General features: G+C 38.5%; 1 protein-coding gene across 4 annotated transcripts in view; it reads right to left on the bottom strand.

Annotated features, from left to right (window-relative positions):
* Positions 1-27,273, bottom strand: part of SLC44A5 (solute carrier family 44 member 5) — a 423,585-nt gene that overhangs the window by 332,692 nt on the left and 63,620 nt on the right. The window contains exon 1 of one of the 4 annotated variants that reach the window (XM_044944836.2): positions 5,348-5,392. The exons of the other annotated variants lie outside the window; for them this stretch is intronic. Within the exon in view, the coding sequence (XP_044800771.1) occupies positions 5,348-5,360 (13 nt within the window). The 5' untranslated portion in view covers positions 5,361-5,392. Of the gene's footprint in view, positions 1-5,347; positions 5,393-27,273 lie in introns of those variants that run through there. 4 annotated transcript variants of the gene reach the window in all.

Below are 27,273 nucleotides of genomic sequence, written 5' to 3'. Positions count from 1 at the left end.
TCTCTTTTGTAAAATAATCACAATAAAATTTATTTCACAATGTAGTTCTGAGGATTACATAAAAAATACAGAAAAAAGAAAAAAGAATACCTGACCAATGATAAACACTAAATATTCATTTTCTTCCCCCATTTTTTCCTAGTAAAGAAAATATCTGTTAAAATGCTTTTGAATGTTGCATATGGTTGAAGAAATTAACATGCCAGTGTCTTATCTATGCAACTCTAGTTTATATTGCTAATTTGAAGCAGCTACTATTTATGTATGTGATTATACATAAAATTTGAATGAATTATAACTGGTACCATAATCTGGAACTTTTTCAGAAATATATTGCAGCTTTATTTTAATCCCACTATGGTAAAAAAGAGAGAAGACCTTGAGCAACTCTTTAGTTGAATAGTGGCATATTTTATGGCCCTTTTTCCATTAAGTCCTTCTTTTGTGTGTTAGATATCATGCATCTTTCAAAATAATTCTGTTCATCTGTCTTTCCAAAGCCTATTTATGGCCTTTAATTTGAGACAGTATTAGGAGCAAATATGTACAGTCCTGCAAAAAGAAAAAAAAGAGAGGAAGAAAGGCCTTTTTGATGCAAATAAGACTATGGAGAACAGTCTTATGGCCAAGAACAACAGCAGGCTTGTCCATCTGTCCATCACCAAACTGAGTTGTGCCCACTAGTTATCAACAGGAGGTGGCCATGTGGGCATCACACTAAAATAGAAATTCTGTCATCAGGAAGATAAGGTGAGAAAGGAAGAAGAGGATTAACTGCTTCAGAATCAATTTCTGGGTTAGAAGGATTTATACAAAGAATGCTGTTTGTTTCTTACTCATGGACTATAAAGCTTTTATTCATTCATTACACATTTTCTTGGTGCTTTTTAAAAGCTAGGCAATATGCTAGCCACTATGGATACAAAAAAAATTTTCCTTTTTTTTTTTTTTAGTAATTCTGTTGCAGGACAGAGAAGTAAACAATTATAATACAGTAAGATGACAGCTAATGTATATACACGGGCCATAAGAACCCAAAGAAAGAAGTCATTATGTACACCAAAATATGGCAGCTTTACAAATTTGTGAATCATCTTAGCACGTGCGTGTGTCATTCAGTCTTGCACAATTCTTTGGAACCCCATGGACTGTAGCCCACCAGGCTCCTCTGTCAATGGATTTTCCAGGCAAGAATACTGGAGCAGGTTGCCATTTTCTACTCCAGGGGATTTTCCCAAGCCGGGGATAGAACCCATGTCTCCTGCATCTCCTGCATTGGCAGGTAGATTCTTTCCACTGAGCCACCTGGGAAGTCCCATCTTTGCACAGGGGCTATACTAACCTTCTTTGTAATATTTCAGTGTTGTTATACATGCTACTGGAGTGAGAATAACCACAGAAGTAAAACAGAAAATCAAAGAATGAACAGGTGGGTTTTGATCAACTTTGCTTATCTTAGGATATAAGGGAACTATTACTGCCTTTACCTTCATTTCTTAAAGCCTTTTTCTTTTAAAGTATGGGTGCATGATTAAGTTTTATATAATTTTTAATCTTATTAACTCCATCTAAACATGTCCATTTCTATTTTCTATAATATCAGTATGTTTGAAAGTATGACCATTGGACAATATAGATATGGATATAGGTATAGATATATAGATACATACATATAGATACAGATATAGAAATAAATGTATAAATAGTTTCTTGGCTTCTGGACATACTAGTAAATTACATATTTCTTAAATTTTACAATGACATTTTCAAGCAATTGCCTAACAGAAAAGTGAATATAAGGCATAGCCTTTATTGGCATTTAGCAAAATTAAAATGTTAATACAAATAAATCTTCAGTGGCTTTAAAACATACTGTAAAGATTCCTTTTCAATCGCAGAAATGAATCAGGAGTGACTTGAGGCACTCCCATTTAAGCTAAAGTATAAAGTCTGGATAAACTGTCAGCTTGAAAATCCCATTTAAACGTCTACTGGCTTTGTTGCTCTTACATGCACTTGGAAACAAAATTTACAACAGTCTCAGACTGAATTTATTATTCATCTCTGAGGCAATTTTGGGTGCTATATCATTTCTCCAAGTCTCATCTTGGTTATCTCTCTAGCACTGGCATTCCTCTTTATTGCCCCTGAAGACATACATTGCCTTGGAGCCGCACGAGGAAAAATGATGGTGTTCCCCTCCCTGACCCTCCCCACAGGTACAAGAGCCCGAGGCACATCCTAAAATGTAGTGCTAGGCATGGGCTGCCATCTATGGGGTCGCAGAGTTGGACACAACTGAAACGACTTAGCAGCAGCAGCAGCAAGCATTACCTTGCCTCAGGTACTAGCACCAGGCCTAACCAGAGTCTGGGTCAGCCTTGAAGAACACACTCCAAAGAGAAAGAGCCACCACTCTCCCTGCCACTGTCCTGTTATCCTGCCTTGGTGGCTGCCGACACTGAAATGCCTTCTGCCCTGGCTAACTCAAGAGCTCACAGTGACACTACCATTATTATACATGAAACTGACAAGACATCAAAGTCATAAACTTTATTTCTAATCTCTACTTCAGTCACATAATTAACCTTTCCCACACACCAAATTTTGGACCATAAAAAAGGCTGAAGAATTGATGTTTTTTGAACTGTGGTGATGGAGAAGACTCTTGAGAGTCCCTTGGACTGCAAGGAGATCAAACCAGACAATCCTAAAGGAAATCAACCCTGAACATTCATTGGAAGGACCGATGCTAAAGCTGAAGCTCTAATACTTTGGCCACCTGATGCAAAGAGCTGACTCATTTGAAAAGACCCTGATGCTTGAAAAGATTGAAGGCAGGAGGAGAAGGGGACGACAGAGGATGAGATGATAGGATGGCATCACCAGCTCGATGGACATGAGTTTTAACAAATTCTGGGAGATAGTGAAGGACAGGGAAGCTTGGTGTGCTGCAGTCCATAGCGTTGCGAAGAGTCAGACACAACTTAGCAACTGAACAACAACAACATTCCAAAATTTAGATTGTAACTTCTACATAATGAAAACCACAATGCCCATATATAGATATTTCTTATTGCTTTTCTCCTCTCCATCTATCAAGTCTATATATGTAATTCCTGATCACTGTTCTCAATGTAATTCTCATATTATGACACCTAGCATAACTTCACAGGTAATTTTATGTTTACTGAATATTTTCTATTGATAGTGGTGTCACTGGGGATGCTGTAGCTTCTATGTTCTACTCTGACAAGCATGCAAATGTTGTCCTATGGATGGGAAGTTTTTGCCAAGATCTATACTCTTTTCTATGATTTTTCTGATCACATTTTTTCATCTATTACACATGTAAATACTGCAAAAAAATTGATTAGAGTTGAGTAATGTCTCATGCCCAAGGAGTCTAACATAAATGGCAAAGAGATGTCATTCATTAATTTGTCAAAGGCCTGCAAGGTACCTGACCCTAAATGAAGGCCAACAGAAACATCAATTAGGAAAAGTTTTAAAAAGCAGATATTACTGTGAAAGAAATGTTTTTTTTTTCTGATGGTGAAAGTTGTGATGTCTCTTCTAGTTTATATAATAGCTAATATTCAGGAAAGAGTGGTAAATACCAAATGAGCAACAAGGAAAAGAACTAGGTACCTGGACTTCCCTGTGACTCAGATGGAAAAGAACTAGGTACCTGGACTTCCCTGTGACTCAGATGGTAAAGAATCATGTAAAGTGGGAGACTGGGGTTCGATCCCTGGGTCAGGATCTCCTGGACAGGGGAACAAGTAGCCACTCCAGTATTCTAGCCTGGAGAATTCCATGGGCAGAGGAGCTTGGCGGGTTACGTTCCATGGGGTCACAAAGAGTCAGACACGGCTGGGCAACTGATACTTTCGCTGTCACCACTCAACTTACAAGTACATCATGGTTCCAGAACTCTAGGAGGATGCCAGTTGTGTGATTTTGAGAAACTGCTTTCCCTCAAACATTGTTAGACACTGTAGAAATGTCTTGCTCTCTGTTCACATGCCAGTATAAACCACAATATAGCTAAGGTATCATAAAACCCTAGTAATGTTATTTCAAATATACTTACACATTGGTAACCTACTTCTGAATTTCAATTTGTGAATAAAATGCAAACTACTGTTTATTTACATATACATAGTGATTCTCAGACACTGTGCCCATTTGATCCTTACCTTGGTCTAGGAGGTGACTGTTATTCTCTTTGACAGAGGAACAAATAAGCCTAAACAATGAAGTAATCTGCACCAGGCATAAGAATGTTAATAATACTGTATATCTGCATAAAAGAAACTGTCCTTTAAATCTATCATCTCCTACTTGAGGAACAATTGCAGTCCACACTCAGAGGGTAGAGGGTCCCCTAGGACATATTCATGGAGCAGGGGTCCATGTCAGTGACGTCCACATACTACAATGTGCCTGCAGCCTTCAGGAGCCTAAGCAGATTTAGACACATTCTTGGGCCCATTTTTAGGTCTTGTTAGACCTTTAGATCCTATTTTTAATAACCCTTGTAATCTTTTTAAAATACTCAGCCAATGATCAAAGCGGCAGCTTAGCTTTAAGCTACAAACTCTATATTTTTCATTTTAATTTGTACTTATACAGCATTTTTTCATAACAATAAATAGATTTTCCTTCATGAGGGAACAAAATCTGCCCTTAAGGAAAACAGTAATCATTTTCAGCAAACATTTACTAAGTAACTACCTTTTTGAATGTTAAAGGCTAACCCTGAAGAAGGTAAAAAGATAGATAAGACCTGATCTTTCAATGCCAGGGGCTTAAAACCTAATTATGAAGACAGAAATAGTAGAACTCAGGGTCAAAATGTAAAGTGCTTCTTAGTCCCTCTAGAAGGAACAACTTCTGATAACAGGTTGTTTTAAAGAGCTCTGGCTTCCCAGTGAGAAAGGGGGCTGAGAAGAATAATCCTTCAAGAAAATGTCAAGGATTCTGATTCTAGCAATAACTCTTGAGGTGCAGGGAGCGAAGCAGGAGAAAGGGGGCAGTTTCAGAAGTGACTTAAGTTTGCCTGAGGATGTGCTCTTTACAAACCACAGAGCCCATATGCACCATGACTTCCTCAGAATCACAGCTATGGGGAGCCCCCAAGCACGGAAGGAGGATGCCCTGCATCTCAGAGGTCTTGAGATAGGAAACCACTGAGAACCACAATGCTGCAGTGTTTCAGGCGCAGCTCCTAGTGACACCATACTATGTATTCATTTTTCTATTTGTCCTTATTTAATATAGAACAATAATATTTTACACCAACATCTACATCAAGAAGGATTTAATTTGACTAGGTGGTTACCTTTGTCAGTCATTAAGAGGCTGTTGTTTCAGAAGACCTGAACCAGTGCAAAGTTGAGTTGCTTAGTACAGAGTCTGTGATAAAAACAAGTATAAAGATGGTTACCTACAACAAATGATTTTAACTTATTAAAAACCAACCTTAAGGGAATACTCCCATAACCTACTATGATTTACGATTCCTAGAAATCTATGGCACCCCACTCCAGTACTCCTGCCTGGAAAATCCCATGGATGGAGGAGCCTGGTAGGCTGCAGTCCATGGGGTCGCTAGGAGTCGGACACGACTGCGCAACTTCACTTTCACTTTTCACTGTCATGCATTGGAGAAGGAAATGGCAACCCACTCCAGTGTTCTTGCCTGGAGAATCACAGGGACGGGTGGGCTGCCATCTCTGGGGTCGCACAGAGTCGGACACAACTGAAGTGACTTAGCAGCAGTAGCAGCAGCAGAAATCTAGAGAATTAGCCTAATTCTCTTCTAACATAAAATACTGCGGGTATCTACTCTCTTTTGAGAAGACTTCATTATCTCCTTTACCACTAAAATAAAATTATCAGTGCCACAGTCTCCTAAATCTATCTCCATCCTTATTTTTATTATCTACTCTCATAGTTCACATCCACCTGTTAAGTGCATCTCTAAGCAGTTGATACCTCTGTATTATCTTCCACCCATACGGACCCTTTTTCAGCAGATTTCTGCTTTTATGCTTAGCTGTCACACTGATCAACAAATTGCTTTTGGTAGATGGCATTTTTCTTTCAAGTTTAGCTTTTGTGTTGTTTTAATTTTAGGGAAAGGAGTGTGTGTGTGTTTGTGTGTGTGTGTGTGAGAGAGAGAGAGAAAGATGATGATGATGATGATATAGCATATAACTGGTAAAAATGTTAGAGAAAAGCATTTTTTAATGAAAGGGAAAAAAACCATTTTACCATGTAGAGATTACTACAAAGATTTTGTTGTTTTTCCTATCAGTCCTTTTTCTCTGTATGTTTTCTAACTTTTTATTTTGAAATAATTTTAGACTTACAAAAGAGCTGCAAAATAGTAGTGAGAGTTCCTGTATACTCTTTCACCCAGTTTTCCTACTGATAAGTAAACTATGGTAATAGAAGATGTTATCAAAATCCTCTATGTATATTTTGACTAGGTGAAATCATACTTTTTGTTCACTGCTTCTTACATTTAGTATGATAGCACAGGCATTTCTATTATTTAAAATTTCTCAAAAACAACATTTTAATGACCAGGAAATGTCATTAACGTGTGTTAATCAACACTTTATATTGTATGTTCTTTGGCGTTAATTATTTTGTACTATTTTAGTGTCATCAATATTCATAACTATATAATTAAACTAAAAGCTAGACAGATTGCTTACAATTTTTTTCTATTATTAAAAATTCTCATCAACACAGGTTATACATTTTAAAAACATCTACAAATTTTATAGGTCAAAAAATGGTCTCTCATTATAAATTACTTTTTAAATTACCAGGAAGGTGAACATTCTAAATGCTTACTAGTCATTTTTATTTCATCTTTTATAATTATTCATCTGGTTGTTTGCCCATGTACTCAGGGTGTCTGAATGCATTACTTACAAATTTGTGCAAAGCTTGCATATGAAGAATACTCAGGTTTCAACTCAAAGACTGCAAATATCTTTTACCATTTGCCTATTGCAGTTTATTTGATTTGTTTTCATTTTGATAATCCAAAACACTTTGCCAATTGAAAACAAAATATCTCTTTTCTAGTAGCAATTTGTAATGGAAAGGCATTTTCATTCTCAAACTCTGGTCCCCCAGCCACTAAGCAGCTGAAGATGCACTTGTTGGGAATAATGGGAATTTCTTTCCTTAAAAAAGAGCCCATATATTATTCAAATTTGACAAAAGCTGCAAAAGGTTTTGCAGAAGGAATCCCAAGTTATTTTTAAACAAAAGGAATCCAAGTTTTTGTTTTTTTTCAAAGCTATCTAATACAAAATAAGAACCGTTTCTGAAAGGTTTACTTTATATTGTATGTTCTCTGGCGTTAATTATTTTGTACTATTTTAGTGTCATCAATATTCATAACTATATAATTAAACTAAAAGCTAATGCTTTATTATTACAAATTGAAAATCAGAAAGCTATATACACAACACCAACAAACTACTTGAGTCCCCCAAACAACCCAACCTTTCTTGTATCTCCTGCCTCTGTCCTTACTGCTCCCATTGCCAGGAATCTCTCTGCTCCATCCATCCCACCCACTCCACCAGATGGAAAAGTCCTGGGCCTTGTTGTCATTCCCCTCCACCACCATCAACCCCTCCTCCCCATACCATCATAATTATTGCATCTGTTCATCTATGTTTACTTTTACTAATATTAAATTTGTTTCTTATAGCTGTCCCCCCTTTCCAAGTGTCAGTGACCTGAGAACAAGAGAGTTATTCATCACAGGAGCCCCAGTGTCTAGCAAAGGTTTTGAAATATAATAGGAGCCCTGTTGATATCTACTGCCGGGAGCCGGCGAGAGACATTCCACTCGTGACAAAGGTCATGAGGAAGGGGGCTCGGCATACGCAAAGGCGGGATCGAGCCTCGGGAGTGCCCCCGGATATTCTCGAGCATCTACCCCCCAAAAAACCAGAGTCTGCCTACTTTATTGCTTTGTGCTCTCACCTCTGACTTTACTGGGGGCTGTCCCCCACCACCATCTCGCTCTCTCTGTCAAAGAGTTAACTTACAGCTCCAATTAATAAAGTTCCTGGGCAATTAGGAGTGTTTAAATCCAAACCCCTCAGATGGCTCTCTAACTCGCCTGACAAGTTTACCCGGACACCTACAGCTATGCATACGATTGTTTACAGTCTCCCAGCCTCCAGAGGCACGGGAAGCTTAAGATATTCAAATAGCTTAGAGCCTCTCAGAGAATTAGAAGCTGTCAGAATAAAACTAGTAAAAGATTTCATTGATGAGCCAATGTTTGTTGCCAAGTTTTCACATCCCTTGAATTGTATCCTTGAATGTGCATTAATTAATATAGTTGGTATGTAGAAAAAATAAGTAGTGGCCTGGTGTTAGTAACTTTAGACCCTTAAGGTAGTAAATTCTTTCCTTTGTAAACCCATTACACATCCACCCTATAGGAACGTAATCTTATCTTCGGAAGATGGCGCCAAACCTTAAAATAATTACTCTTAGAGAAAATAAGTCTTTGTTGATAAGTCCTTGTCAAGAGTCATAAAATGTTAATAGGCCTCTGGCCAGAAGATGATGTAAATCACCTAAACCATTTGTATACGATAAATCTGCAGGAAAGAAACCCTGGTTTTTGATAAGCATCAAAGACTGCTGATTTTGCATCCCCTATTATCCTCTATGTGTAACTTAGGGTATAAAAGCCCCTGTTGAAAATAAAGCTATGGGCCTTGCTCACCAACGCTTGGTCTCCCCATGTCATTCTTCCCTTTAACTTCTAGCTGAGTGTCCATCTGGAGCGTGGATGTCCTCTGCGACCATTTATTTGCCTGGGCTTCTAAGACCCACTCGAGAAGGTGTCTAAGGTGGGGCACCTTCCGCTATTCGAGAGGGCGCCTGCGGCCTCCGTGGTCAGAGCTAACCTGGTGTCACGGGTTATATTGATTTTCCGCGTAAACCAAGCCACTCAGCTTCTTTTCTCCACTGAATTTTCCTACTGAGCTATCCTCATTCTATTCCTCTTTATTATCTCTAATTAACATTTGAATAGGTCGCCTAGCCGTCTCTCCTTCGAATACCCTGCATCAGCCGGGGCTGGACCCCGGCAATCTACAAAATGAACTGAATTATCCACATAAGGTAACAATCTTCAGAAATAGTTATAAGAAGCTCAACCTCATTTTCCAAATTACACTAATAAATAATACTGCAAGTTCATCTACCAACTCTGCCATCAGCTCTGCTTCACGGAGTCTGCAGTTTCACTTCGGCACTGTCCAATGCTTTCTATTCACTGATAGTAACTCAGGAAGGAAAGAACACCTTTTCTCAAGCAGATTATTATTAATTGCTCTTTTTATTTCTTTAACTTTTTATTTTGAAATAATTTCAAACTTACAGAAGAGTTGGAAGAATAGAACAAAGAACTGTTGTAATACCCTTCAATCAAATTCACCGTTACCACTTTGCCATATTTCTCTTTCTACCCACACACACAAACACATGCACATCCACAAGATATTTTTCCTGAACCATTTGAGAATTATTTGCAGAATCATGCCTTTTTATCCCTAAGTACTTCATTCTTCTTTCCTAAGAACAAGGACATTCTCTACATGACCACAGATAAATAAATTAGCTACTGGGTTTGTCTGATGTTTCCACATGATTAGATTCAAGTTATGCATTTTTGGCAAGAATACTATTGAAATGGTGTTGTGACTTTCTCAGTGTATCATGTCAGGAATCAAACTCAGTTTATTCCATCATTATGATGTTAACTTGGATCACTCAATAAAGTAGTGTCAAGTTTCTCCACTGTCAAGTTACCATTTCTTGCTTTGTAATTAGTAGGTAATCTCTAAGGAGATACTCTGATGACACATAAATATCCCATTCCTCTTCAAGTTTAGTACTCATGGATTATTCTTCTGAATCCATTATTATAATAATGGTTGCAAAATGGCGATTTTCTGCTTCCATTATTCCTTCTACATTTGCTTATGTAGCCATTCTTTTCCTTAAATATCTTTTCCTTGAGTTGTGTTTTTATTCCTTTTAAGTATGTCTAAATTCAAGACTTGTTTCAAAAATTATTTTTAGATTTTTAAATGTTATCACATTTTTCTTTAACTTTTCATTTTCAAAGCTACATGTTAAGAAGCCCAGAGCTGACATTTCATATTGCTGCACTTAACTATTTTTGTACTTCATAAAATTTGTTTAAGACTTCCAACTCTTTCTTCAAACTTCTAATTGTAATCCAAGGCTAGATCTGTCTCATTATAGTGCTACCTAATCAGTCATGGAAAATGTCTAACTTCTGTCTAAGAATCTTGTTAACATATCTCTGGTTTGTACAGACTCATTTTTATCACATTTCATCGCACAGCGAAGAATAAGAAAGATTTAGTCTAATCCTGCAATTTAGGTACCAATAAACTTCTATTCTACTAGCTTAAGTTTGTGTTCAGACAAAAATCAAAATGAAATCCTCAGAGAATAAATTGATCTAATAACTTTGGAGGGGAGGGGGGGACTTTGGGAGCTTCTCTGGTGTCTCAGTAGTAAAGATTTCGCCTGCCAGTGCAGGAGACACAGGTTCGATCCCTGATCTGGGAAGATCCCATGTGCTATGGAGCAACTAACCCATACACCACAGTTATTGAGCCTGTTCTCCAGAGCCTGGGAGTCACAACCACTGAGCCCACATGTCTCAACTCCTGGAGTTCACATGCCCTAGAGCTTAAGCTCTGCAACAAGCGAAGTCACATTAGTGAGAAGCCTGCGCACAGAATAGCTGCCCTTTGCCACAACTAGAGTAAAGCCCACTCAACGATGAAGATCAAATAAAGAAACTCTTAATACTTTGGATGTTAACTTTCTAAAGTTAGATGATTTTGTAAACCTATGCATTTACCTTTAAGTAACTACCATATTAAAAAACAATTTAGGAAATCTTGCTACTAAGTATTACTCAAATTCTTTTTTTCTGAAATTATATCTCTAGCCTTAAGATTAAGGGCTATGTGTTCCGAAATATGCTGTTTTTCCAAGTCAAGCAGTGCCACTTTGAAAGGACCCACAAATACATATAACTTCAGAGCCAACATCAATTGTGTACAGTGAAAAAATAATTTGAAACTTGGAAACTATGGCATGGAGGATCATAGATTTTCAGATCTCGGTGGTCATATCCAGAAGGCAAGGGGACATGAGGTTATCTGGCCACAATCTATTCATATCAAGTAGATAAAGATGATGTATTAATTAAAAATGCTGAAGAGAGATTATGATTTGAAGAACATGGTCCCAGGCTGGTTTCAAGACCCAATACTGATTTTAGACAGGTGATATTTAAGGAAATTTAGTCAGTTTGTTTAGAACTGACATCAAATTAACCATCCTCTTTTTTCCTGAACTCTGACTTTACATGCAGAGATTTTCCTCTGACTCCTTAACTAGATTCCCATCTTAGTTCATATTCCACCTTGAACCAATGACTGACCTGCTCTGTTGAACACTCACCTGCTGAGATTTTCAAATGTTAGCAAAGCTGAAGATCCTGTACCACCTAGCTCTTTTTTGTCAGTGTACCTCTGTTAGGGCTTCCCAGTTGGCACTAGTAGTAAAGAACCTGCGTGTCAATGCAGCAGACATAAGAGACATGGGTTCGATCCCAGGGTCAGGAAGATCCCCTGGAGGAGGGCATAGCAACCCATGAAAGTATTCTTGCCTAGAGAATCCCATGGACAGAGATGTCTGGCAGGCTACAGTCCATGGGGTTGCATAGAGGCGACTTAGCATGCATGCATGCCTCTGTCACTAAACATTGAATTACTCTATCTCACATCCAACATCTGTGATCTTTCTCATTTATTCAAACATTTATGAAGTGCCTCTTCTATGTCAAGTAGTGCACTAAGCACAGTGTAAATATTAATGATGAAAACAGGTACACTTTAATTCCTGACCTTAAGGAACTTTACATTCTTGTGAGGGTGACAGAGTAAAAAGAACGCTGTAATCATAAGGTGGGAAACTATTAGAAGGAAATAGGGAATAATAGAGTTAGGGGAAAACCTCTCAGAGAAGGCAACATTAAGGATGGAGATTTGAAAGATGAAATAAACTAGCCATGTGAAGTACTGCAAAGAGCATTTTAGGTGTGAAATGCATAAAACAGTAGGTGTGAATACTCTAAACAGGCTTGAGAAGCTGAAACAAATGGAGGCAAGCGCGGCTGCCACATAATAAGAGAGGAGGAAAGATGCTTAAATGAGAAAGAAGAGGCAGAGCAGGAAGACCCTAGTGGGCAAAAGAAAACATCTTGGGACTTCCCTCGTGGTCCAGTGGTTAAGAATTTGCCTACCAATGCAGGGTACATGGGTTCCATTCCCAGTCCAGGAAGATTCCAGGTGCTGCAGAGCAATTGAACCCATGCTCCACAAAAGAGAAGCCGCTGAAGCAAGAAGCCTGTACACAGCAACTAGAGAGTAGCCCGCACTCACCACAACTAGAGAAAGTCCACGCACAGCAACAAAGACCCAGCACAGTCAAAAATAAATTAAAAAATTAAAATTAGAAAAATAAGCCACTTGGACTATAATATGATTGCAATAAGAAGTTACTGAAGGATTTTAAACAAGGAAACTACATGATTTTCATTTTTAAAAGATTAGTGAGTTGAAACAGGTGTTAAAACATGTTCACAGAAGTATTATTCATAATAGCCAAAAAGTGGAAACAATCCAAATGTCCATCAACTGATGAATAAACAAAATGTGATATATTCATACAATAAAATATTGCTCAGCCATAAATGGGAATTAAGGACTGATAACATGTTCCATTGAGGATGACCCTTGAAAACATTTCTCACGAAAGAAGCCACACACAAAAGCCACAAAATTTTTTTTAAAAAAGGCCACAAATATGATTCCGTTTACATGACGTGTCCAGAATAGACAAATTCATGAAGACAGAAAGCAGATCACTGGTGTTCAGGGGAAGAAGAGTGGAAAGTGTTTAATAGATCAGGGTTTCTTTTTGAAAGTGTTCTAGAATTAGCTAGTAGTGACGGCTGCAAAACATTGTGAATATATGAAAAGCCACTCAATTGTATACTTCTTAAATGGTTAAAATCCCTGACTTCATGTTACATAAATTTTACCTATCTAAAGAAAAATACCACTCTTTGGACAATGCTTGGTTTGTGGGGTGGGGGGAGCCTAGCAACTGCAGGAGGTGGTCTGTAACTGGATTAGGGTGGTGACTGGAGAGGTGAAGGAAAGGGAAAAGATCCACTATGTATTTTGGAGTAAAATTTACTGTATTTTCTGATGTGAGGAACTGAGAGTGGAGGGAGTGAAGAAGACAAGGAAGGAAGGACAGAAGTAGGGAGAGAGAAAGAAGAACAGGAGGAGGGAGGGAGGGAGAGATGGAGGGAGGGACCTAGTACCCAGAGGTTTCAGACCTGGAAGAAGAATGTGTTTTAAGAAGAAATGAAGATGTCAGCTTTGGACACCCTAACCTTGAGATGCCCCCAATCCACTGGTTTGGACTACCCACTTTCCAATGAATTATTTTTTAACATTTCTAAACTTCAGTTTCCTCATCTATATAAAACAAGAATATTAAGGGTTCATTGGAGATGGTTGTCATGAGAGTTAAGTTAGGTAACTGATATAAAGCTCTTAGCACAATTTCTAACACATAATAAATCTTGAATCACTATCTGAGATTATCACTGTCATAATCTCTGTCCTGATTTTTATAATTAATCCATAAACTGCCTCTCTGTTCCTTCTTCTAGCACCTGCAGATGCTTGGCCCAAACTAGAGGACTTTGGGGAACAAAGTTTAAGGCTCTCCCTATCTATTTTCTCTTACTGTGCCTGGGTATACAACTGGCCATGATTGTAGACAATATTGACTGAGGAATATGGTTGGGTAAAAATAATATTCAGATTCCTCAGCCAGGCAAGTATATTCCAGTGGCAGAGAAGGAACACTGAGCTCCAGTAACTGCATAACACTCTCTTTATTAAGAGCATCCAACTCACTTTCTTCTAATTTTTACTTCCTTAGCATCCTCCTGTCTTTAATTTCCCAAGTGTTCTTTTCCTCAGGGAATAAAAGGTCTGACAAGCTGACATGAATATCTAGCCTACTTGGCAGTTAATTTCCTCATAGAGACTTGTAAATTGATGTCCTGATTTATAGTCAGACTCATAAGTTTGGTCAGAGGGGACCAATCTGCATGGGCCTGTTAATCTCTGGATGATCACATAATAGCACACTTTCTGAACATGAGTGTGTGTGTCAGACTCTGGACAATGATGATCACTAAGGAAGGACACACCCTCTGACACCAAGCTAAAACAGCTAATCATACTTAATGATACAATGTTTCACAGTGTAGTTGTGAATATTAAATGAGTTAATAGATATTAAAGTACCTAACACATTTTAGATTCTCAATAAACTTTATATTTCAACTCGTTAAGCCATATGCAACACAATGGGGAAAAGACTCAAGTTTGAAAATTTTTTAGATGAACTAAAATGATCCTAAATTTTTCCCCCCACTCCATCCTATATATTTTAGTCACTCAGTCATGTCTGGCTCTCTGCAACCCCAAGGACTGTAGCCCACTAGGCCCCTCTGTTTATGGGATTTCCCAGGCAAGAATAATGGAGTAGGTTGTCATTCCCTTCTCCAGATCTTACTGACTCAAGCACTGAACCCAGATCTCCTGCATTGCAGGTGGATTCTTTACCATCTGAGATACCAGGGAAGCCCTAACCCTTTCCTCTTAAAAAGAGTACTGGTTTTTTTTAGTGGCTTCTCATTTGTGCAATGATCCTTTTGCCATTGGCTGTCCACGTCCAAGGAGCCGTGGCTGCGCAGGCACAGGAGGGCCTAGAAGAGCTATCCCACGTTGAAGGTCAGGAAGGGCGGCAGTGAGGAGATACCCTTGGTCCAAGATAAGGAGCAATGGCTGCGCTTTGCTGGAGAAGCCGTGAAGAGATACCCCATGCTCAAGGTAAGAGAAACCCAAGTAAGATGGTAGGTGTTGCAAGAGGGCATCAGAGGGCAAACACAGTGACCATACTCACAAAAAACTAGTCAATCTAATCCCACTAGGACCACAGCCTTGTCTAACTCAATGAAACTAAGCCTTGCCCGTGGGGCAACCCAGGACGGGTGGGTCATGGTGGAGAGATTTGGTGGAATGTGGTCCACTGGAGAAGGGAATGGCAAACCACTTCAGTATTCTTGCCTTCAGAACCCCATGAACAGTATGAAAAGGCAAAATTATAGGATACTGAAAGAGAAACTCCCCAGGTCAATAGGTGCCCGATATGCTACTGGAGATCGGTGGAGAAATAACTCCAGAAAGAATGAAGGGATGGAGCCAAAGCAAAAAGAATACCCAGCTGTGGATGTGACTGGTGATAGAAGCAAGGTCCGATGCTGTAAAGAGCAATATTGCATAGGAACCTGGAATGTCAGGTCCATGAATCAAGGCAAATTGGAAGTGGTCAAACAAGAGATGGCAAGAGTGAATGTTGACATTCCAGGAATCAGCGAACTGAAATGGACTGGAATGGGTGAATTTAACTCAGATGACCATTATATCTACTCCTGCGGGCAGGAATCCCTCAGAAGAAATGGAGTGGCCATCATGGTCAACAAAAGAGTCTGAAATGCAGTACTTGGATGCAATCTCAAAAACGACAGAATGATCTCTGTTCGTTTCCAAGGCAAACCATTCAATATCACAGTAATCCAAGTCTATGCCCCAACCAGTAATGCTGAAGAAGCTGAAGTTGAATGGTTCTATGAAGACCTACAAGACCTTTTAGAACTAACACCCAAAAAAGATGTCCTTTTCATTATACGGGACTGGAATGCAAAAGTAGTAAGTCGAGAAACACCTGGAGTAACAGGCAAATTTGGCCTTGGAATATGGAATGAAGCAGGGCAAAGACTAATAGAGTTTTGCCAAGAAAATGCACTGGTCATAACAAACACCCTCTTCCAACAACACAAGAGAAGACTCTATACATGGACATCACCAGATGCTCAACACCGAAATCAGATTGATTATATTCTTTGCAGCCAAAGATGGAGAAGCTGTATACAGTCAGCAAAAACAAGACCCGGAGCTGACTGTGGCTCAGATCATCAACTCCTTATTGCCAAATTCAGACTGAAATTGAAGTAAGTAGGGAAAACCACTAGACCATTCAGGTATGACCTAAATCAAATCCCTTATGATTATACAGTGGAAGTGAACAATAGATTAAAGGGCGTAGATCTGATAGACAGAGTGCCTGAGGAACTATGGAATGAGGTTCATGACATTGTACAGGAGACAGGGATCAAGAACATCCCCATGGAAAAGAAATGCAAAAAAGCAAAATGGCTGTCTGGGGAGGCCTTACAAATAGCTGTGAAAAGAAGAGAAGTGAAAAGCAAAGAAGAAAAGGAAAGATATAAGCATCTGAATGCAGAGTTCCAAAGAATAGCAAGAAGAGATGCAAAGAAATAGAGGAAAACAACAGAATGGCAAAGACTAGGGAGCTCTTCAAAAATCAGAGATACCAAAGGAACATTTCATGCAAAGATGAGTTCGATAAAGGACAGAAATGGTATGGACCTAGCAGAAGCAGAAGATATTAAGAAGAGATGGCAAGAATACACAGAAGAACTGTACAAAAAAGATCTTCACGACCCAGATAATCATGATGGTGTGATCACTGACCTAGAGCCAGACATCCTGGAGTGTAAAGTCAAGTGGGTCTTAGAAAGCATCACTATGAACAAAGCTAGTGGAGGTGATGGAACTTCAGTTGAGCTATTTCAAATCCTGAAAGATGATGCTGTGAAAGTGCTGAACTCAATATGCCAGCAAATTTGGAAAACTCAGCAGTGGCCACAGGACTGGAAAAGGTCAGTTTGCATTCCAATCCCAAAGAAAGGCAATGTCAAAGAATGCTCAAACTACTGCACAATTGCACTCGTCTCACACGCTACTAAAGTAATGCTCAAAATTCTCCAAGCCAGGCTTCAGCAATATGTGAACTGTGAACTTCCTGATGTTCAAGCTGGTTTTAGAAAAGGCAGAGGAACCAGAGATCAAATTGCCAACATCCGCTGGATCATGGAAAAAGCAAGAGAGTTCCAGAAAAGCATCTGTTTCTGCTTTATTGACTATGCCAAAGCCTTTGACTGTGTGGATCACAATAAACTGTGGAAAATTCTGAAAGAGATGGGAATACCAGAACACCTGATCTGCCTCTTGAGAAATCTGTATGCAGGTCAGGAAGCAACAGTTAGAACTGGACATGGAACAACAGACTGGTTCCAAATAGGAAAAGGAGGTCGTCAAGGCTGTATATTGTCACCCTGTTTATTTAACTTCTATGCAGAGTACATCATGAGAAACGCTGGACTGGAAGAATAAAGCTGGAATCAAGATTGCCAGGAGAAATATCAATCACCTCAGATATGCAGATGACACCACCCTTATGGCAGAAAGTGAAGAGGAACTCAAAAGCCTCTTGATGAAAGTGAAAGCGGAGAGTGAAAAAGTTGGCTTAAAGCTCAACATTCAGAAAATGAAGATCATGGCACCCAGTCCCACCACTTCATGGGAAATAGATGGGGAAACAGTGGAAACAGTGTCAGACTTTATTTTTCTGGGCTCCAAAATCACTACAGATGGTGACTGCAGCCATGAAATTAAAAGACGCTTACTCCTTGGAAGGAAACTTATGACCAAACTAGATAGCATATTGAAAAGCAGACATTACTTTGCCAACAAAGGTCCATCTAATCAAGGCTATGGTTTTTCCTGTGGTCATGTATGGATGTGAGAGTTGGACTGTGAAGAAGGCTGAGCGCTGAAGACTTGATGCTTTTGAACTGTGGTGTTGAAGAAGACTCTTGAGAGTCCCTTGGACTGCAAGGAGATCCAACCAGTTCATTCTGAAGGAGATCAGTCCTGGGATTTCTTTGGAAGGAATGATGCTAAAGCTGAAACTCCAGTACTTTGGCCACCTCATACGAGGAGTTGACTCATTGGAAAAGATTCTGATGCTGGGAGGGATTGGGAGCAGGAGGAGAAGGGGATGACAGAGGATGAGATGGCTGGATGGCATCACGGACTCGATAGATGTGAGTCTGAGTGAACTCCAGGAGTTGGTGATGGAGAGGGAGGCCTGGCGTGCTGCAATTTATGGGGCCGCAAAGAGTCGGACACGACTGAGAGACTGATCTGATTTGATCTGATCTGTCTTCATAGATATCATTCAGTAATGCTTATATGATTCATGCAAATCAAAATTATACCTAAAAATAACCTTATATATTCCGAGGAATAATTTACAAGCTCTGTAACCCTGGACAAGTCACAACCTTTCTCCATGTCTGTGTCTCATAGACAGTAACTATGCCTTACCAGCTCTTCTTATAACATCTCTTGGTGTTCCTTCCATCTCTGAAATATATTTAACTATATTTACCACTTAATTCTCAGCACTCAGTACAAAGTATGTATTACTGACATGTATGCTGAATGATTGAATAGCTGTATTTTAAGGCTATATTTTCCTGGCAACTTTCATAAATAAATCTAATGTTAACAGTAAAGGAAATGAAACTCAGTCACTAACTTGCTATCCATAAAACTTTGAAGTTCTTATTTAAAGAAACATAATTTTTAAAATTCATTGATTGATGGTAAAGAACAGATTCTCATGGAAGCTTTTTAAATGCCAATCTTAACACCATTATAATGGGTGGGTAAGTGAGTAGGTGAATTGATGAACCAACTGATAAAATACCTTATTCATATAAAACTGCTACTGCTGCTGCTAAGTCACTTCAGTCATGTCCAACTCTGTGCGACCCCATAGATGGCAGCCCATCAGGCTCCCCTGTCCCTGGGATTCTCCAGGCAAGAACACTGGAGTGGGTTGCCATTTCCTTCTCCAATGCATGAAAGTGAAAAGTGAAAGGGAAGTCACTCAGTCGTGTCCGACTCTTAGCAACCTCATGGTCAGCAGCCTACCAGGCTCCTCCGTCCATGGGATTTTCCAGGCAAGAGTTCTGGAGTGGGGTGCCATTGCCTTCTCTGTCATATAAAACTATATCCTGCTAAATTATTTAAGAGCATAAATTTCCAGGTCAGTTTTTTTTTTCACTTCTCCCCCACCTCTGAATGCTCAGAAAATCTTGTTCACAATAACTAATTCAAATCTATCCCTCTGGATTTTTTGCCATGCTTAAGAAATGATGACATCCTTCAATACTGACTATCAACACAGTATATAAGAAGAGGCTCCATTTGTGGCTCTTTGATTCTGTAGTGGTATCTTTACTTTCTAGATGTTAGCTTTACTTTACTATCTCACTCTTCCGACACTGATAAGAATAAAATTATGAATAACTTTCCCATCCCTTTCACTTTTATTAATAAACAATTTCAAGAATGTAAAGGATCTTTAAAAATTCTATTTCAATTTATTACTGATGACATAATACATAAGTCTGGAAATCCACCTGAAAATTAATATATAAAGTCAAGAATAGAAAAACTTGAGCTTGCAGAAAACATTTTATTGCCTTTCCTAATAAACTTTATGTTTCCAGAAAAAGTATTAGAACTGTATTTGTTTTGTTCTTGTATCCATAATCACTATAGACTAAATAAAATTATTTATATTGTCTAGACTTTAGCTTCCCTCAATTAAATGTAGTTCAATGGAATAAATATTATTGACTACCTGCTGGGAGCCAGACCCTATACCAGGTTCTTAGGAATCAAAGATTAATAAGACATTTTCTAATTCTCATGAAGTTCACAGCTTAATTAGTATATTGTTTTTGTTTTACAAAACCTCGGCCTCATTCTCATTCCAATCAGCATTGCTCTACTTTTACCAGCTGCATATTTTAGGGCTTAATCAAGTACTGCCTTAAGATGTCTGGAAAAAAAAAAATCACTGATCTGGAGGAAGTTATGGGCATTGTACTTGTTGTACAGGTAATGATTGTATTTTCTCAGCCTGGGTTCCTCAGAATACAGAACCTAAGACAAAGAAGTGTTTCAGGGAACAAAATCTTGGGAAGAAGGAACAAAGAGGGGAAGGAAGGAGAGTCAGAAAAAGATTTGCTATTGAATTGACTGGCCACAGAAACAGAAGGTTGGATACTGAGTCTTATAGGACATACTAATAACCTCTCAGGAAAAGAAAGCACAAAGCATTTACCTGTCACGCGAGTGTATGTTCCTCGGCTCTTTGTCTCGTCACAACAAAGATTTGTCTCTTGAGGGGGGAATGTTAGGTAGGTAGAATAGGGAAAAGGAGTCCAAAATGGCGGCGGCTAAAAGACAAGGAAGGTCAAAGGAAGGCCCGAGGATCAGAGTGAAGACTTCAGGCAGAACAAACAGCACTCCTGGCTAAGCCCAATTTGCATAGGGCAGGCCCAGGTGGAGGAAAAAACATATAAAAGGAAGAGCCAAAGCGCTTTCTCAGGGACTCTCTCTCCTGCGTGCGTGCACTCTTCTTTCTCTCTCTCTCTCTCCTGCTATCTTCTAAATAAAATAGAGCTGTAACACTGAATTGCCTAAGAGCCATAGCACGGTTTGTCCAAGACCCGAGAGCTGCGACACGCCAAGGGCTTTAATGTCCGTTGCTCCAAATCTTTGTTGTGATGAGACAAAGAACTGAGGAACATACACTCGCGTGACAATTTCCTTTAGGATGGACTGGTTGGATCTCCTTGCTGTCCAAGGGACTCTCAAAAGTCTTCTCCAACACCACAGTTCAAAAGCATCAATTCTTCGGCACTCAGCTTTCTTTATAGTCCAACTCTCACATCCATACATGACTACTGGAAAAACCATAGCTTTGACTAGATGGACTTTTGTTGGCAAAGTAATATCCCTACTTTTTAATATGCTGTCTAGGTTGGTCATAGAGCAAACTCAAGGAGCAAGCACCTTTTAATTTCTAGGAGGTAACTTAGTACCAGAAAAAAAAGGTGGCGGGGGGAGTCATTTGAGTGATTTTAAATGAAAAAGTGAATTTAGGAAAGGGTGCAAATGGAATAATTCTGATTAACATTATTATATTTGTGAAATGAGAAATGTGATGTATGTAAAGGATTTAGGAAACACAAAAAGGTAGAATATTACTTTTACTAACACACAGACTATGCTATGTTAGGATATATATATATTGTAAGCCCTAGACAATCACTAAAAATAATAAAAGAGCTAAGATATCAATAGAGGAAATAAAATGAAACACACATTCAAAAGAACAATTCAAATCAATTAAAAGTAGTCAAGGAATGAGTAACAGAAGAAAAAGTAGAGATTAAAAAATGGAATGAAAAAAAGATAGTACACTGAAACCCAAATATTTCAAAGATAATACTAAATGTAAATTGATTAAATATCCTCAATTAAAAAGGCAAATCAATGTAATACAAATGAACCTCACAGATATTATGCAAACTGAAAGAAACTGTAAATAAAGGGTACATACTGAGTAATTTGATTTGTATGAAAGTTCAAGTGAGACAAAGCTATTTTATATTGATAGAAATCAGACAGACCAGTAATTGCCTGGAACAGAGGGCTGCAAGAGACTGACGTTACAAAACTGCCAAGGTGTAAGAGTGAAATTTGGGGGAAGATTAAAAATGTTCTATATCTTAATTGGTTTGGTGGTTTATAGAGCTGTATGCGCAATACATTTTTCAAAGTCATTGATCTGTCCACTTAAAATGTGTGAGTTTTATAGTCTCTGGTCCTATATTAGGTTTTTTTATTTAGGTCTTTATTTTTGAATTTATGTTCTTGAACTCCAAGAAATCACTGCAGATGGTGACTGCAGCCATGAAATTAAAAGATGCGTGCTCCTTGGAAGAAAAGTTATGACAAATCTAGACAGCATGCTAAAAAGCAGAGACATTACTTTGCCAATAAAGCTCTGTCTGGTCAAAGCTATGGTTTTTCCAGTAGTCATGTATGGATGTGAGAGTTGACCATAAAGAAGGGTGAGGGCAGAATAATTGATGCTTTTGAACTGTGGTGTTAGAGAAGACTCTCGAGAGTCCCTTGGACTGCAAGGAGATCAAGCCAGTCAATCCTAAAGGAAACCAGTCCTGAATATTCATTGAAAGGACTGATGCTGAAGCTGAAGCTCCAATACTTTGGCCTAATGCAAAGAGCCAACTCATTTGAAAATACCCTGATGCTGGGAAGGACTGAGGCAAGAGAAGGGGACAACAGAGGATGAGATAGTTGAATGGCATCACCAAGTCAATGGACATGAGTTTGAGCAAGCTCCAGGAGATGTGAGGGACAGGGAAGCCTGGAATGCTGCAGTCTATGGAGTCACAAAGAGTCGGACACAACTGAGTGACTGAACAACAAATTTTTGAATATGGTGCTAATGAATGTTCTAATTTCATTATTTTACAGATAGCTATCCAGTTTTCCCAGAACCACTTATTGAAATGACTGTCTTCTCCCCATTGTATATTCTTGCCTCTGGGGTCATAGATTAATTGACCATAAGTGTGGGTTCATACCTGAGCTCTCTATATTGTTCCATTGGTCTATCGGTCTGTTTTTATGCCAGTACCGTATTGTTTTAATTACTATAGCTTTGTAGTATAAAACTCCTAGAGGAAAAAATAAGCAGAACACTCTTTGACATAAATCACAGCAATATTTTTGGATCCATCTCCTAAAGGAAATAAAAGCAAATAATAAACAAATGGGACCTAGGTAAACAAAAGTTTTTGCACAGCAAAGGAAACCACCAAAACAAAAAGACAATCTACTAAATGGGAGAAAATATTTGTAAATGATACGAATGACAGGGATTAATATTCAATATATATAAATGGTTCATACAATGCAACATTAAAAAAAAATTTTTTTAATGGGGAGGGAATTCCCTGGCAGTATAGTGGTTAGGACTCAGCACTTTCATTACCAGGGTCTGGGTTCAGTTCCTGGTCAGGGAACTAAGATCCTGCAAGCCATGCCACAGAGCAAAAAATTAAAAAGGAGGCAGAAGAACTGAATAAATATTTTTCCAAAGAGGAAAGCTGATGGCAAACAGACACATGAAAAGATGCTCAGCATCACTAATCATCAGGGAAACACAAATGAAAATCACAGTGAGCTCACCCCACACCTGTCTGAATGGCTATCATCAAAAAGAACACAAAGAACACATATTGGTAAGGATGTAGAGAAAAGGGAACTTTCAAATACTAATGATGGAAATGTAAATTGGTGCAATCACTGTGGAAAACAGTATGGAGGGTCTCAAAAATTAAAAACAGAACTACCGTATGATCTACCAATTCCACTCCTGGGTATATGTTTGAAAAAAAAACAAAAACAATAATTTGAAATGATACATGCCTCCCAATGTTCATAGCAACATTATTTATTTGATGGACACTTAGGAAGCAACCTAAGTGTCCATCAAAAGATGAATGGATAAAGAAGCTTATATATATATACACACACATATATATATATCACATTAATATACACATATACGTAGATATATCACACACATATATCATACACACACACACACGTGTGTGTGTATGTGTGTGTGTGTGTGTGTGTGTGTGTGGCTCAGTGGTAAAGAAACCACCTGCCAATGCAAGAGAGGCAGGTTCAGTCCCTGCATCAGGAAGATCCCTGGAGAAGGAAATGGCAACCCACTCCAGTATTCTTGCCTGGAGAATTCCATGGGCAGAGGAGCCTGGTGGGCTACAGCCCATGGAGTGGCAAAAGAGTTGACCACAATTTAACAACTATACACAATGGAGTACTACTAAGTCAAAAAAAAATAATATTTTGCCATTTGGAGCAACTCAGGTGAACTTGTCCCTTGTGGCTCAGTCAATAAAGAATCCACCCACAGTACAGGAGACCAGGGTTCAAGAAACAAAGGGAGAAAAATCAAATCAATAAAATTAGAAATGAAAATGGAGAGATCACAACAGACAACACAGAAATACAAAGGATCATAAGAGAGTACTATCAACAATTATATGCCAATAAAATGGACAACATGGAAGAAATGGACAAATTCTTAGAAAAGTACAACTTTCCAAAACTCGACCAGGAAGAAATAGAAAATCTTAACAGACCCATCACAAGCACGGAAATTGAAACTGTAATCAAAAATTTTCCAGCAAACAAAAGCCCAGGTCCAGACGGCTGCACAGCTGAATTCTACCAAAAATTTAGAGAAGAGTTAACACCTATCCTGCTCAAACTCTTCCAGAAAATTTCAGAGGAAGGTAAACTTCCAAACTCATTCTATGAGGCCACCATAACCCTAATACCAAAACCTGACAAAGATCCCACAAAAAAAGAAAACTACAGGCCAATATCACTGATGAACATAGATGCAAAAATCCTTAACAAAATTCTAGCAATCAGAATCCAACAACATATTAAAAAGATCATACACCATGACCAAGTGGGCTTTATCCCAGGGATGCAAGGATTCTTCAATATCCGCAAATCAATGTAATACACCACATTAACAAATTGAAAAATAAAAACCATATGATTATCTCAATAGATGCAGAGAAAGCCTTTGACAAAATTCAACATCCATTTATGATAAAAACTCTCCAGAAAGCAGGAATAGAAGGAACATACCTCAACATAATAAAAGCTATATATGACAAACCCACAGCAAACATTATCCTCAATGGTGAAAAATTGAAAGCATTTCCTCTAAAGTCAGGAACAAGACAAGGGTGCCCACTTTCACCATTACTATTCAACATAGTTTTGGAAGTTTTGGCCACAGCAATCAGAGCAGAAAAAGAAATAAAAGGAATCCAAATTGGAAAAGAAGAAGTAAAGCTCTCACTATTGGCAGATGACATGATCCTCTACATAGAAAACCCTAAAGACTCCACCAGAAAATTACTAGAACTAATCAATGACTATAGTAAAGTTGCAGGATATAAAATCAACACCCAGAAATCCCTTGCATTCTTATACACTAATAATGAGAAAACAGAAAGAGAAATTAAGGAAACAATTCCATTCACCATTGCAACGGAAAGAATAAAATACTTAGGAATATATCTACCTAAAGAAACTAAAGACCTATATATAGAAAACTATAAAACACTGGTGAAAGAAATCAAAAAGGACACTAACAGATGGAGAGATATACCATGTTCATGGATTGGAAGAATCAATATAGTGAAAATGAGTATACTACCCAAAGCAATTTATAGATTCAATGCAATCCCTATCAAGCTACCAACAGTATTCTTCACAGAGCTAGAACAAATAATTTCCCAATTTGTATGGAAATACAAAAAACCTCGAATAGCCAAAGTGATCTTGAGAAAGAAGAATGGAACTGGAGGAATCAACCTACCTGACTTCAGGCTCTACTACAAAGCCACAGTTATCAAGACAGTATGGTACTGGCACAAAGACAGAAATATAGATCAATGGAACAAAATAGAAAGCCCAGAGATAAATCCACGCACATATGGACACCTTATCTTTGACAAAGGAGGCAAGAATATACAATGGATTAAAGACAATCTCTTTAACAAGTGGTGCTGGGAAATCTGGTCAACCACTTGTAAAAGAATGAAACTAGAACACTTTCTAACACCATACACAAAAATAAACTCAAAATGGATTAAAGATCTCAACGTAAGACCAGAAACTATAAAACTCCTAGAGGAGAACATAGGCAAAACACTCTCTGACATACATCACAGCAGGATCCTCTATGACCCACCTCCCAGAATATTAGAAATAAAAGCAAAAATAAACAAATGGGACCTAATTAACCTTAAAAGCTTCTGCACATCAAAGGAAACTATTAGCAAGGTGAAAAGACAGCCTTCAGAATGGGAGAAGATAATAGCAAATGAAGCAACTGACAAACAACTAATCTCGAGAATATACAAGCAACTCCTACAGCTCAACTCCAGAAAAATAAATGACCCAATCAAAAAATGGGCCAAAGAACTAAATAGACATTTCTCCAAAGAAGACATACAGATGGCTAACAAACACATGAAAAGATGCTCAACTTCACTCATTATCAGAGAAATGCAAATCAAAACCACTATGAGGTACCATTTCACACCAGTCAGAATGGCTGCAATCCAAAAGTCTACAAGTAATAAATGCTGGAGAGGGTGTGGAGAAAAGGGAACCCTCTTACACTGTTGGTGGGAATGCAAACTAGTACAGCCACTATGGAGAACAGTGTGGAGATTCCTTAAAAAACTGGAAATAGAACTGCCTTATGATCCAGCAATCCCACTGCTGGGCATACACACTGAGGAAACCAGAAGGGAAAGAGACACGTGTACCCCAATGTTCATCGCAGCACTGTTTATAATAGCCAGGACATGGAAGCAACCTAGATGTCCATCAGCAGATGAATGGATCAGAAAGCTGTGGTACATATACACAATGGAGTATTACTCAGCCATTAAAAAGAATACATTTGAATCAGTTCTAATGAGGTGGATGAAACTGGAGCCTATTATACAGAGTGAAGTAAGCCAGAAAGAAAAACACCAATACAGTATACTAACGCATATATATGGAATTTAGAAAGATGGTAACAATAACCCTGTGTATGAGACAGCAAAAGAGACACTGATGTATAGAACAGTCTTATGGACTCTGTGGGAGAGGGAGAGGGTGGGAAGATTTGGGAGAATGGCATTGAAACATGTAAAATATCATGTATGAAACGAGTTGCCAGTCCAGGTTCGATGCACGATACTGGATGCTTGGGGCTGGTGCACTGGGACGATCCAGAGGGATGGTATGGGGAGGGAGGGGGGAGGAGGGTTCAGGATGGGGAACACATGTATACCTGTGGTGGATTCATTTTGATATTTGGCAAAACTAATACAATTATGTAAAGTTAAAAAAAAAAAAAAGAATTATAGCCAAATTTTAGTTCACATAATATGAGATTTGGCAAACCATAGCTTGTGTACCAAACTTGATCCACCACTTGTGTAAATAAAATTTTGCTGTAACGTAAAAAAATAAATAAATAAAATAAAATAAAATAAAATTTTAGTTTAAAAATAAATTTCAATCTCAATAAAACCATTAAAAAAAAAAAAAAGAATCTACCCGCAGTACAGGAGACCAG

This window comes from Bubalus bubalis, chromosome 6 (genome assembly GCF_019923935.1).
Source record: "Bubalus bubalis isolate 160015118507 breed Murrah chromosome 6, NDDB_SH_1, whole genome shotgun sequence".
Taxonomy (NCBI): Eukaryota; Metazoa; Chordata; class Mammalia; order Artiodactyla; family Bovidae; genus Bubalus; species Bubalus bubalis.
This window is presented reverse-complemented; position numbering and strand designations above follow the sequence as displayed.